Below are 11,192 nucleotides of genomic sequence, written 5' to 3' on the forward strand. Positions count from 1 at the left end.
GTACTGCTGTTTTTTTCTTCTACCCAATAGTTAATTGATTAATTAATGCAAATGATTGGCCAGAGATTTAACTCACCTGCTGTCCCAGGTTTAAATCAGTCTTGATAAGAGGGAGAAAATTAAAACCAACAGTACTATTGGCCTCGTGGGCCAGACTTTAAGTGGGTTCAGAATAGAGGACGTAGTCATAAAGAGGCCTGTAATGAGTGTGAGTGGGATGCAGCTGGGGTCAGGGTTACAGGCCAGAGATGGTCCAGATGTACCAGTCATTTTATGATGGGTGGTTTATGGGGGATTTGGGCTTTTGGCAGCTCTCTGAATCGGCTTGGGTGATTCAAGATTCAAGATTCAACTGCAGTCCAGTCCACTGATACCTATCCGAGTCAACTATCAACTAAACTGAAAGGATAAGACTGCTGAATTGGGGCTGTGGTGTATTTGCATCATACATACATTGCAGCTCAATGCAGGTGACTACAGGTGTGGTGCATTAGATCTCCTGTAAATCAGGAGCCTCAAACCCTGATCCCGAAAAGCCACAAGGCTTGCCTGCCGCCAGTTCTGACCCATGAAATCAGGTGAGCTGAGTTAAGTGTGTACTCAGCTGCATTAATTGATTGGTTAAATACTGAGCAACTGAAAACAAGCAGACCCTGTGGCTCTCCTGGACCAGGGTTGGAGACGCTTGCTGTGATGGCCTAGATAGGGTGTGTAGAGAAAGATGTCAGGGCGTATCCAGCTGCCAGAACTGATTTGTGTCCTGTTTGTCCTTGCTGCACACACCCATCCGCGCTGCTGGCCGATCTGGGTGAGTACTCCCCACTGGATGTGCATGAGCAAGCTAACTTCTCATTTGCTCTTTTATTTTCTGCTTGGTACAGTTCACTGCATCATCACAACTGTTGCCTACGGCCCTGAGGCAAATGTCTCCTTTTTGTAATCTCAATTGGCATTGCTTTAATGTGTACTGTCAGAGTCTTTTGCGATCGCATTCTGGTCTCGTGGCAGAGATGCAAAATTGTTCAGTCACTCTAGCTGCTGAATGGAATGGTGCAGTACGCATGGGGCATGCAAACATGCTGTTTACCTTTCTCCAAGCATGGAATGGTGTATGTTTTTACATTTCAGCCAGGTTGATGATCATGTTATAGGTTTGTGGAATAACACTCCCTGGAACAAGGGGAGCGGGAGGATGGTGCCCCCCAGTGGTGGAAATGAAAAGCTGTATTTTTAATTCCAGACAAATGTGTAGTTTCTTTGACTACAGATTGATTGTAGTTGATGTTTCAATTCCTTATTGTTCCCTCTTCTCTTTTTTAACAGTGGTTTCAATGACTTTCAATGTATCGGCTCCAGTGGCAGTGGACAACAGCACTAACCTGTCTGTGGTGAGTGCTGTGTGTCTGTATTCTTACAGGTGTATGGTTGTAGGGTTTATTTGATTGTTTTGTGTGTGTGTGTGTGTGTACGTGACCTACTGCTATAAATAAGTAGTAGGCTAATTGGTTATATTCTGATCTGAATTCTGTGTTTACATGTGGTATAAGGGTACAGAAGTTACAAGTTGGTGATCTTTATAATTATTTCTGTTGGAAGTGCCAAACTCTTAGTGACATTTAGGTTTGTTGCACGCCCAGCCAAACAATAAAGGATCAAGAGAGAGACAAAGATAGAAGGGCAAGTGTTCCAAAACTTATGACACATTTTATTTTAAAAAGAAAAAAGTAAAAAAAAAGTAAGTTATGACATCAGAGTGGGTGTATGTATCTGACTTCAGTGTCATTCTGCTGTGATCTCTGTGAGCTGCTGAGCGGCTTCTGGTCTCTTTCCCCTTTCTCTGGTGTGTTCTTTTAATGCCTCCACGTCTCCCCCTCCTCTTCCCCCTATCCCTCACTCTCCCTCTCCTCATCCACTTTCTCTCCTCCTCCCTTCTCTCTCTCTCCTCCTCTCTGCCTGCAGTATAATGTGACAGCCCTGGACTGGAGCCAGCTCAGCAAGAAGGAGTGCCTGAAGTACGGGGGCACCCTGGTGGGGAAGTCCTGCAAGTACGTGCCTGACCTGGCCCTCATGTCCTTCATCCTCTTCTTCGGCACCTACTCTATGACCGTCTCACTCAAGAAGTTCAAGTTCAGCCGATACTTCCCCACCAAGGTGGGTCCAGGGGCCTGCCATAAGTCCTAGAACCCCTTGTGGATAATAGTGCTCACGGTGGTGAGGACAGCAAAATCACTTCCCATTTTCAGAAATAAACTGAAGGACCCACCTCTTCAGATTTCATCTTGTCTCCCCTCCCATTCCCACCCTGCAGCACTTCTATATATGCAACTAATTCAATTTTTATGGTACTTTTTATGGTTAATTTGTAACAGATATTGCCTGTGTTTCTTTATAAATTGTATTACAGTTTCAGGTTGGCCACGTGAACTTACATTAAGTGCTTCTGTGGTGTTGCATATACACTCACTGGTCGGATGCGTTGGTGGACAGGTCTAGCACTATTGCTAATATATCTCAGGTGGATGTAATTCTTACATTGCAAATCACTGCCTACGTGTCTGCTAAATGAATGCTGTGCAATGTAATGTACTGTAATGTATTTCAAAATGTTTTTGATGGCAATAGAGGGGGTGGCCTCAATATTGCTTCTTACCTTTGACAATGAATTTTGTATTTTTTGGTACTTGCACACCCAAAGCAATCACAATGTAACGAAACCTCAGTTTGGAGGTGATATGCATGTTCATCCCAATATCCCTTCCTCTTTCCCTCCTTGTTATCCCCCCATTCCTCTCCTCCTGCCCTCCTACGGCTACCTATCCCTCTCTCTCCCTCTCTTTTATCCAGTGGCGTACCCTGATCAGTGACTTTTCCATCATTATTTCCATCCTGGTCTTCTGTGTGCTGGACTTTCTCCTGTGCCTGGACACCCCCAAACTGCATGTTCCCACGGAGATAAAGGTCCCATGCTCCTCCTTTACTGTGACTCTTTCCTGCTCCCTACTGGTGGGGTGGGGTATAATTGGGTAACTGTTCCAGCTCAGCTAGGTTTGTTGCCCAACCCTCTCAAATTTACTGGAAAATGTATTTTTTAGTTTTTATTATTTATTTTATTTCGCTTTTGACCTCTGACCTGGCAAAGGTCAACCAAAAAAAAGGAACCTTGAAGAGAATAATCATCCTGATTCAATGCTCTGGTTACATGCTACATTTTAAGTGTAACGTTTTTTCCAATGTTTTTCAAAAAAGTGCCCATTTTGTAGTATTTTCAATTTAGGATACCTGAAAATCCCCTGGTTAATTTTTCTTTTAGAAATCTGGGCCAGTCTATATTCTATTTCTGGTTGAGCTGACACAATTAAACACAGGAATAATAAATGTGTATGCGTTGTGTTATGAGGCTAGTACATAAAATTCACTCAGTGTGAAGGGAATGTATTGGATACAAAGTAAGAAATCAATGCATTTTTATCAAGCATGTCTGCTCAGTTGAACGTTTTTGTCATTTTAATGACCCTATAAAAACTAGACTTTCAGGGCATTTTTATAAGTGTTGCCTTCATTTCCACACAATGTCTTACCTATGCTACCTCTCTATTCTGCTCTTTTAACCTTTCTGATTTTTTTCTTTTTTCTTTTCTCTCTCTGTGTTTCTCTATCATTTTATGCTTCTCTCTGTCTTCTTGTGTCTGTCTCTCCGCCTGTGTCTATCTGCCTGCATGTCTGTGTCTCTGTGTGTGTCTGTGTGTGTCTCCCTGTCCGTCTGTGCATCTGTCCCTATCTATCTGTCTCTTTGTGTCTGTGGCTGTCTGTCTGCCTGCCTCTGTCTCTGCGTTTCTGCCTCTCCAGCTTCGGAAGCTCATCAGTGATTTCTCCATATTCATGTCAATCATGACGTTTGTGGGGCTCGATATGTTAATGGGCCTAAAAACTCCTAAACTCATAGTGCCAACAGAGTTTAAGGTATGTGTACGATCGTGTAATTGCATCTGCGTGTACATGTGTGCATGTGTGCATGCCTGCGATTATGAATGTGAACCTGTGAGTTTGTGTGCACTTGACTGGGTCTACCAGCACAGATTGTCTGCGCTCCACATGCAGGCCTGTGTTAGGGTGTGCGTTCCATGCATGTGTCCCCATTCCTGGCACTCTCTCCCGCTCACGGCCTGCCTCCCCACAGCCGACACGCCCTGACCGTGGCTGGGTGGTGCAGCCTTTTGGGAAGAACCCCTGGTGGATATACGTGGCCAGCTTCGTCCCGGCCCTCCTCGTCACCATCCTCATTTTCATGGACCAGCAGATTAGTGCTGTCATCGTCAACCGCAAGGAGAACAAGCTGAAGGTGCATTTCAGATGTTTAGTATACACTCTTACCCAGACACGTAGTATCCATTGTACAGCTGGATATGTGTACTAAAAACATACACACACACAGACACTTTGCTGAACGTTGCAGCCGCAGTGTCATACCGAGCCCAATTGTTACGAGCCCACTTCCCTGACCTCTATGCTACCCTGCTGCCCTGCTCTCCCCCAGAAAGGGTGTGGCTACCACCTGGACCTGCTCTGGGTGGGGGTCCTGATGGTGGCCTGCTCCTTCATGGGGCTGCCGTGGTACGTGGCAGCGACTGTCATCTCAATCGCCCACATCGACTCCCTCAAGATGGAGAGCGAGTCCAGCGCCCCGGGGGAGCAGCCACAGTTCCTGGGAGTGAGGTGAGAGAGGGAGGAGAAGGAGGAGGAGGAGGAGGAGGAGGGATGGGGATGTGCTTGAGTATAAATTAAATGTGACTGTTCACTGACTTGTGCATGTGTGTGTGTGTGTGTGTGTGTGTGTGTGCGCACACCCGTGTGTTCTTCAGGGAGCAGAGGCTGACAGGAACCCTGGTGTTTGTATTGACCGGAGTTTCCATCTTCCTTGCTCCCATACTCCAGGTGAGGGACCAGTCAGTGCATTTAATAACAATATGGACACAGCAACAACAGAATAATGGGGTTTACACAAACAATAACTATGAAATAAAATTGACATACTAATAATAAAAACCTGTGTACAAAGCACTACTGATACCTAATAAGCAATTTAGCAATTTATAGTTATCAATGTGTGCTGGACAGAGCAGCAATACAAATCCCAGAGTCATTAACTCTGGGCACATATAAAAATCAAGCACATTCAGCGCAAGGGTTTCTTATCAGGATAAAGCTGTGTTTTTTATTATGCCGTTTGATTGGTAGCAGTAACTCTGTATTGATTTTAAGAGGCCCCAGCAGTCTTGTTTTTTCCTTGTTTCTGCAGTACATCCCCATGCCAGTGCTCTACGGTGTCTTCCTTTACATGGGGGTGGCGTCTCTCAGTGGCATTCAGGTGAGTCTTTGTAAGTGCGTGTTCGTGTGTGTGAACGTGTGTGTGTGTATGTGTACGTGTGTGCACCACACACACAAGCCAGCATATTGTTGCTCTTAGTACGAGCCTCTGTTTGACAGCGGCACTTGCAGTAATGAGTGTGGCTGGTGACTATGACTAAGCGTCCATTTCCTTCCTCGGCTCCATACCCCGTGCACACAATGTGCAAAGTTTGGAGAACAGAGTTTCTCCTTTCTGTTTCTCCTTTCTCTCCCTGCAGTTCTGGGACCGAATAAAGCTGTACCTGATGCCAGCGAAGCACCAGCCAGATTTCACCTACTTGCGGCACGTGCCTCTGCGGCGGGTGCACCTCTTCACCCTGGTGCAGATCACCTGCCTGGCGGTGCTCTGGATCCTCAAGTCCACCGTGGCAGCCATCATCTTCCCAGTCATGGTACTGTTCCTCTCAGGAAGCAATGATAATGGCTAATGCACAATGGGTCCTGCTGTTTCTTAGTTAAAAATATAAGGAAGCACTGTGTGTGTGTGTGTGTGTGTGTGTGTGTGTGTGTGTGTGTGTGTGTGTGTGTGTGTGTGTGTGTGTGTGTGTGTGTGTGTGTGTGTGTGTGTGTGTGTGTGTGTGTGTGTGTGTGTGTGTGTGTGTGTGTGTGTGTGTGTGTGTGTGAGAGAGAGAGAGAATGTGCTCACTGCAATGGACTGGTGTCTGATCCAAGATGTGACCCCTCTTACAGCTATGTGTAACATAAGGAATCTATATATTTGATACATTATGATCATGTTATATGGATTTCTATGTAATTGAATCTTTACTTCAAATCCATAAATATATATGTAATTTATGAAATCCATGTAATATAATACAGTGTAATCCAATAAATATAATCTTGATATAAAATCCATACATTTAACAGTGTTTTTCACAAGAAAGAGCATTAGTAGGTGTTGGCTTTAGTTATGAAATTTTTACACAGTACTAGTTTTTTAAGCCCTGTGTGAGTGTGACCATGCTCTCCCCCTCCCCCCATCCCCACTAGATCCTGGGCCTGATGGTGGTACGGAAGATGCTAGACCTGGTGTTCTCCCAGCACGACTTGGCCTGGCTGGACGATATTCTGCCCGAGAAGGACAAGAAGAAGAAGGAGGATGAAAAGAAAAAGAAAGACAAGAAGAAATCCAGAGGAGAGGATGACATTGAACCAGAGGTACAGAAGAAATAGACAGGCTTACACACACACACACACACACACACACACGCACACATTCGCACACACACACACACGTGTACAGAAGAGATGGCTTTCTTTGATGTCCTGACTCTCTAGCTTATCATGTATTGAAGTGAAGAGACTAAACACATCCATAGCGCTGATCCATGTGTAAAGCTGATCCATGTGTATTAAGGCCTAATATATTTCCTTTCTGCCTCATAATGTTGCTGAAAAGGCACTTTTCAACAATAACAGCCATTTATTTGTCTCCTTCTATCCCCTTTCCCTGCCTGTCCATAATTCTCAGCCAGTTTGCTAATTGGTTTGGTCCAACACATCCCCTTGTGTGATTAGTTTATTGGTTGCATCTGTCCTGCTATATGACCTTGGCTGTGTGCACTTCACTTCCCTGCCCATTCATGTGTATTTAAAAGCTGATTGGTCCCGCATGTTCACCAGCTTAATTTTCTCATTTTATTCTATGTATGCATGAGAGAGAGAGAGAAAGGGCATGCTGTTCAAGAATGTCTCCCATCCGGCTTCTCCTGCATGCTGATTCTTGGCTGACACTGTCTCTCTCACTCAGCCTAAGAGCCCCTCCCCCACCTCAGTGAGGATACCCATGGAACCCATGGGTCTGCCCGTGAGCCCCGCCCCTACCCCTGGTCCCCCTCCTGTTGAACCCCTAGTCTCTGACCGTGAGTAAAAACGGCCTCTCTTGCCATCCCCTTCCTTCCATAAACAGTCCTGTCTGCACCTGTCTCCTCTCACACACGGTTGACCTGGAGGCTAGCAGAACTGACCTATGACATAGAGCTGACACCCACAATCATTGCACCTTATAGAAAGAGACCATATCCATCCCAGTCTATGTAACTTTCAATCACACAGTATTCAGTCTGGTCTGATTTGGTATTTGGGGATTTACACATGATTTATGTGACTCTTTTCTGATTTAGGAAATGTTATCTTTTTATCTTATGGACAAACTTATGAGACTTTCTGCCTTTGGAAAATTCTGTGGATTAGAGAATCTGCTGATTGGTGATTGTAAACACTGAAATTTGTCTTTCTTTGTCTTTCTCTCCACTTTCTGTTTGCTGCTATCTTCCTTTCTATCATCCATCTTCCACCAACTTTTCATTTCTTCTCATTTTTTCTCTCCTCTGTTTCCAAATAACCCCCCTTTCCCCTTCCCCTATGTGTTTATTTGTGTGCATGTGTTTGTGCACTTTTGTTTGCATGTCAATGTGTGCATCTGTGTGTGTCTGTGTGTGTGGGTACAGGAGAAATACCACCCTTACTCTAACTGCTCGGGAGATGAGTCTGACCTGGACCGTAGGTACTGTGTACTCAAACTGCACGTGCCCTACAGTGACCTGATCAAGGCCCCCGAATCCCACGCTGACTGGGGTGCACACTGCCAGCTCGACAACACCTACTCCTACTGACATATGTACAGAAACACTCAAACACACACACACACAACCATGCACTAACACAGATACGCACAGAACTATGCTCTTACACGCACATACATGACCATGCACTTTCTCACACACACACACACACACACACCCACGCACACAGACATATGTACTTTCACCCACACACAGACATGTACACGCACACTCCTCTAGTATTCCTATGTAATTCAGTGACTCCTTAAAGTAACAGATTTCTATTTGTTTCAATTGCTATGCACCTGAAAGCAATGTAGACTTTAGTTCTGTGTTAATTTCTTGTTTTGTGAAACTTTTAAAAACTTTTTAAATTATGTCTTGACATATAAACAGGCTAGATACATAAAAACATTGTTATATCTGTGACTCTCTTACACCAGCTGGTGAAATGTAAAAACAAAAGTATTAGTTTATGTTTTGTCTCTCTCGCTCTCTCTCTCTGTCGCTTGTCGAGATTTTATTTCCAAAAAAAAAAAACAATTTTGCGAAACTATTTGCTGCTGGGTTATATGTGAGATTATAAACATTAGGGGCTTTTTAATGCACATGTGTATATTCACAATCTCAAAGAATCATTGTGTCAGTTGTTTTAGTACATTATTAGGGCCTCTGGGATATTTTTTCAAATTTGGACAGTATACATACACAAATAATAAAAGCCATTTTACCCATATGTCACTGATATCTATTACCAAGGTCAGACCCAGCACTGATGAAATCTATTGATATATACATCCTGTTCACATATTCACTGTCCCAAATGTCTGTGAAAATGACAGTACATACCGTAGTGATAAACCACCAAATCACTGGCCTTTTGAGAGAGCAGGAAGCTTCAGTCCAGTCTCTGTCGTGCTTTGCATTTCAAGATGGTATTATATTATTTTTTCTATAACTACAACTCATTGTCTGAAAAACACTGAAACGAACAAAAAAGTGAAAGAATCATCAAGGAAAAGTTTCCTTAAATGTGAGCAAATTAAAGAAAGATGAAGGGGGAAATGACAGGAGCAGTCAGATTGAATTGCCTCTCCTCTCCCTGCAGCGCAGCGTAGCGTTTATCCACAGCACAGGAATGAGCTGTGAGCAGGTGATACGGCAGCACATTGTGCCCCTTTCTGCCATTTGTGCACATGCTAAAAACAACAGTCACGCTTCTGGGAATCAACCTTACGGTTACTGGATTTCTGGTTGTTTCTTTTTTTTTAAATAATATATATGCATATATAACCCTTTCCGAAAGAAAGAAATTGAAACATTTGTTTGTGGTTCGAGTGATTTTACTTTCCCCTTGTTCCTTGCAGTCTTGCAGCTACGTGCGCACCCATCCCTCCCGAATCCAATGTGTATGCTGCACGACACACAGATTAAACTACAGGCTTTTGAAGCAGTGTGTGCTTTCCCTCTCTGCAAATCACAGATTGTATGAAAACAATGCACAAATATACCGTCACACACTGTAACATACTGAAAGGCAGTTATATTTAACAGTTTGAAGCGCACTGTATAATTCTGTGGTGTAGTAATACAGTGTACGAGCAGACTGGATTCAGGTTGTAACTCTGTCAGCCTCCTTCCCCTCTGCCCTTCCGTTCTTGCCACTGACACTTTTCTCTCATCTCCTTCTTTCAGTGCATTTTTCCTCAATCTGTTCCTCTTTGTATTTCCCGTCCACCAGCACTCTTTTCTGACCTCCTGGCGGTTCCCTTTGGCCTCCCCCTGTCCCTCTCCTCCTCTCTCGATGGCTGCGCGTGTGTTGTAACCAGAGCTTGGTGTTCCCCAGCATCACTCTGCACCTGAAGATCTCCTGTCCTCCGTCCCCTGCTGGGCCACTGACCCACGGAGCCGGTTCCCTGCCTCAGGTCAAGATTGAGCTGGAGACTGACAGCGAGGACAATGACACTCACCCCCGACTGCGGGACGTGAGTGGCGAGACCACACTATAGGGGACTAGAGGGGACTGGTGGACTATAGGCAACGCTAGCGCGTGGATACACATGGGGCCTACTATATACACTTAACATACAGAGCGCTGACACACATACACATTTATTTCCATTTCCCCATTTCTGGAGACACAGAACAGTAAAAAGCAGGTTAAAGCAACACTCACAGACTGAGACACTGAAAATAAGGTTTCACTTCCTTACTCCCATGCATCATGCCCAGCACTGTCTCAACTTCCAGTCTTAAAGACAGTGATATTCTTATTTTCTATTTTAGCAGAATATATCCTTTCTACATTTCTTCTCAATGCTCAATGTATAAAATCACCTGTTACAGAGTTTATCTATCTACCTTAATATAGGCTATATCTATACACACACAGTTTTGCACTTGAGAATTTGTGAGTGAAACAAATGCATTTTCATGTGGTTGGTGGAAACGCTTGAAAATTCAGTGATGGATTTATGGTTTTCAATTACTTTTCCCCATGTAAAGTGCCTCCTCACTGCCCTATGAAGAGGTTTCTTGTGCATGTTTTCTCCCATCCATGTCAATGCTCTTTCCTGTTTGCCAGTTTCCACTTTTCCCAAGCTGTCTCCATAGCAATCTACAGTACTGAACTTTGTGTAATCACATTTTCCCAAAAGAAAAAAGAAACAACCAAAAAAAAAAAAAAAAAACAGTAGGCACTAATTGCAAACCAATCCCTGTAATCCTATTGTTCTTAACTATTGTAAATGGAAATTTTAAAAAATAATATCTGAAATATTGTATACTAACAGTTTAATTATATATGTGAAAATAATAGTGTCTCCATGTGTGACTGTGGGTGTGTGTGCATGTGCAAAATATTGATCTGTGTATATTTTATGTGGGCTGTAAAGATGTACCAAACTAAGTTGTAGAAATAAACATATGTTGAACAAGGAAAAAAGATGTTGTGAGATTATTTGTAACATGTGCTTTTCTGCTTAGCCTCACTGAACAACATCAGTTATTAAATACTCAAAATTGCAAATTGTTCGCTGTTGGAATGCTGATGGAAGTAATATCCTTTTCTACTACAAATAACAATGGCCGGGAAAAACTAAATTTCTTATAAACATGTTATGTATGACTGACAGAGTACAGCTCCAATCCTGGAGGGCTGGTGTGTGTGCTGATATTTATTCTTACCAATTATCCTGTCTTAATTTTCATTATATCTCT

At 43.5% G+C, this 11,192-nt stretch overlaps 1 protein-coding gene across 14 annotated transcripts in view; it reads left to right on the top strand.

Annotated features, from left to right (window-relative positions):
* LOC135239131 (electrogenic sodium bicarbonate cotransporter 4-like) overlaps positions 1 to 10,740 on the top strand; it is a 35,195-nt gene extending 24,455 nt beyond the window's left edge. For 3 of the 14 annotated variants that reach the window (XM_064307566.1, XM_064307572.1, XM_064307579.1), the window contains 12 exons: positions 1,324 to 1,388; positions 1,960 to 2,151; positions 2,845 to 2,958; positions 3,847 to 3,960; positions 4,178 to 4,339; positions 4,535 to 4,713; positions 4,860 to 4,932; positions 5,297 to 5,365; positions 5,625 to 5,798; positions 6,400 to 6,567; positions 7,860 to 7,915; positions 9,820 to 10,740. In XM_064307566.1, coding sequence (XP_064163636.1) covers positions 1,324 to 1,388; positions 1,960 to 2,151; positions 2,845 to 2,958; positions 3,847 to 3,960; positions 4,178 to 4,339; positions 4,535 to 4,713; positions 4,860 to 4,932; positions 5,297 to 5,365; positions 5,625 to 5,798; positions 6,400 to 6,567; positions 7,860 to 7,915; positions 9,820 to 9,982 — 1,529 coding nt within the window. In that variant the 3' untranslated portion in view covers positions 9,983 to 10,740. Of the gene's footprint in view, positions 1 to 1,323; positions 1,389 to 1,959; positions 2,152 to 2,844; positions 2,959 to 3,846; positions 3,961 to 4,177; positions 4,340 to 4,534; positions 4,714 to 4,859; positions 4,933 to 5,296; positions 5,366 to 5,624; positions 5,799 to 6,399; positions 6,568 to 7,159; positions 7,272 to 7,859; positions 8,629 to 8,672; positions 9,242 to 9,714 lie in introns of those variants that run through there. The other 11 variants (XM_064307569.1, XM_064307570.1, XR_010325291.1 and 8 more) reach the window with 11 other exon arrangements.
* The last annotated feature ends 452 nt before the right edge of the window (positions 10,741 to 11,192 follow it).

The sequence above is a fragment of the Anguilla rostrata genome, chromosome 14, assembly GCF_018555375.3.
Source record: "Anguilla rostrata isolate EN2019 chromosome 14, ASM1855537v3, whole genome shotgun sequence".
NCBI lineage: Eukaryota > Metazoa > Chordata > Actinopteri > Anguilliformes > Anguillidae > Anguilla > Anguilla rostrata.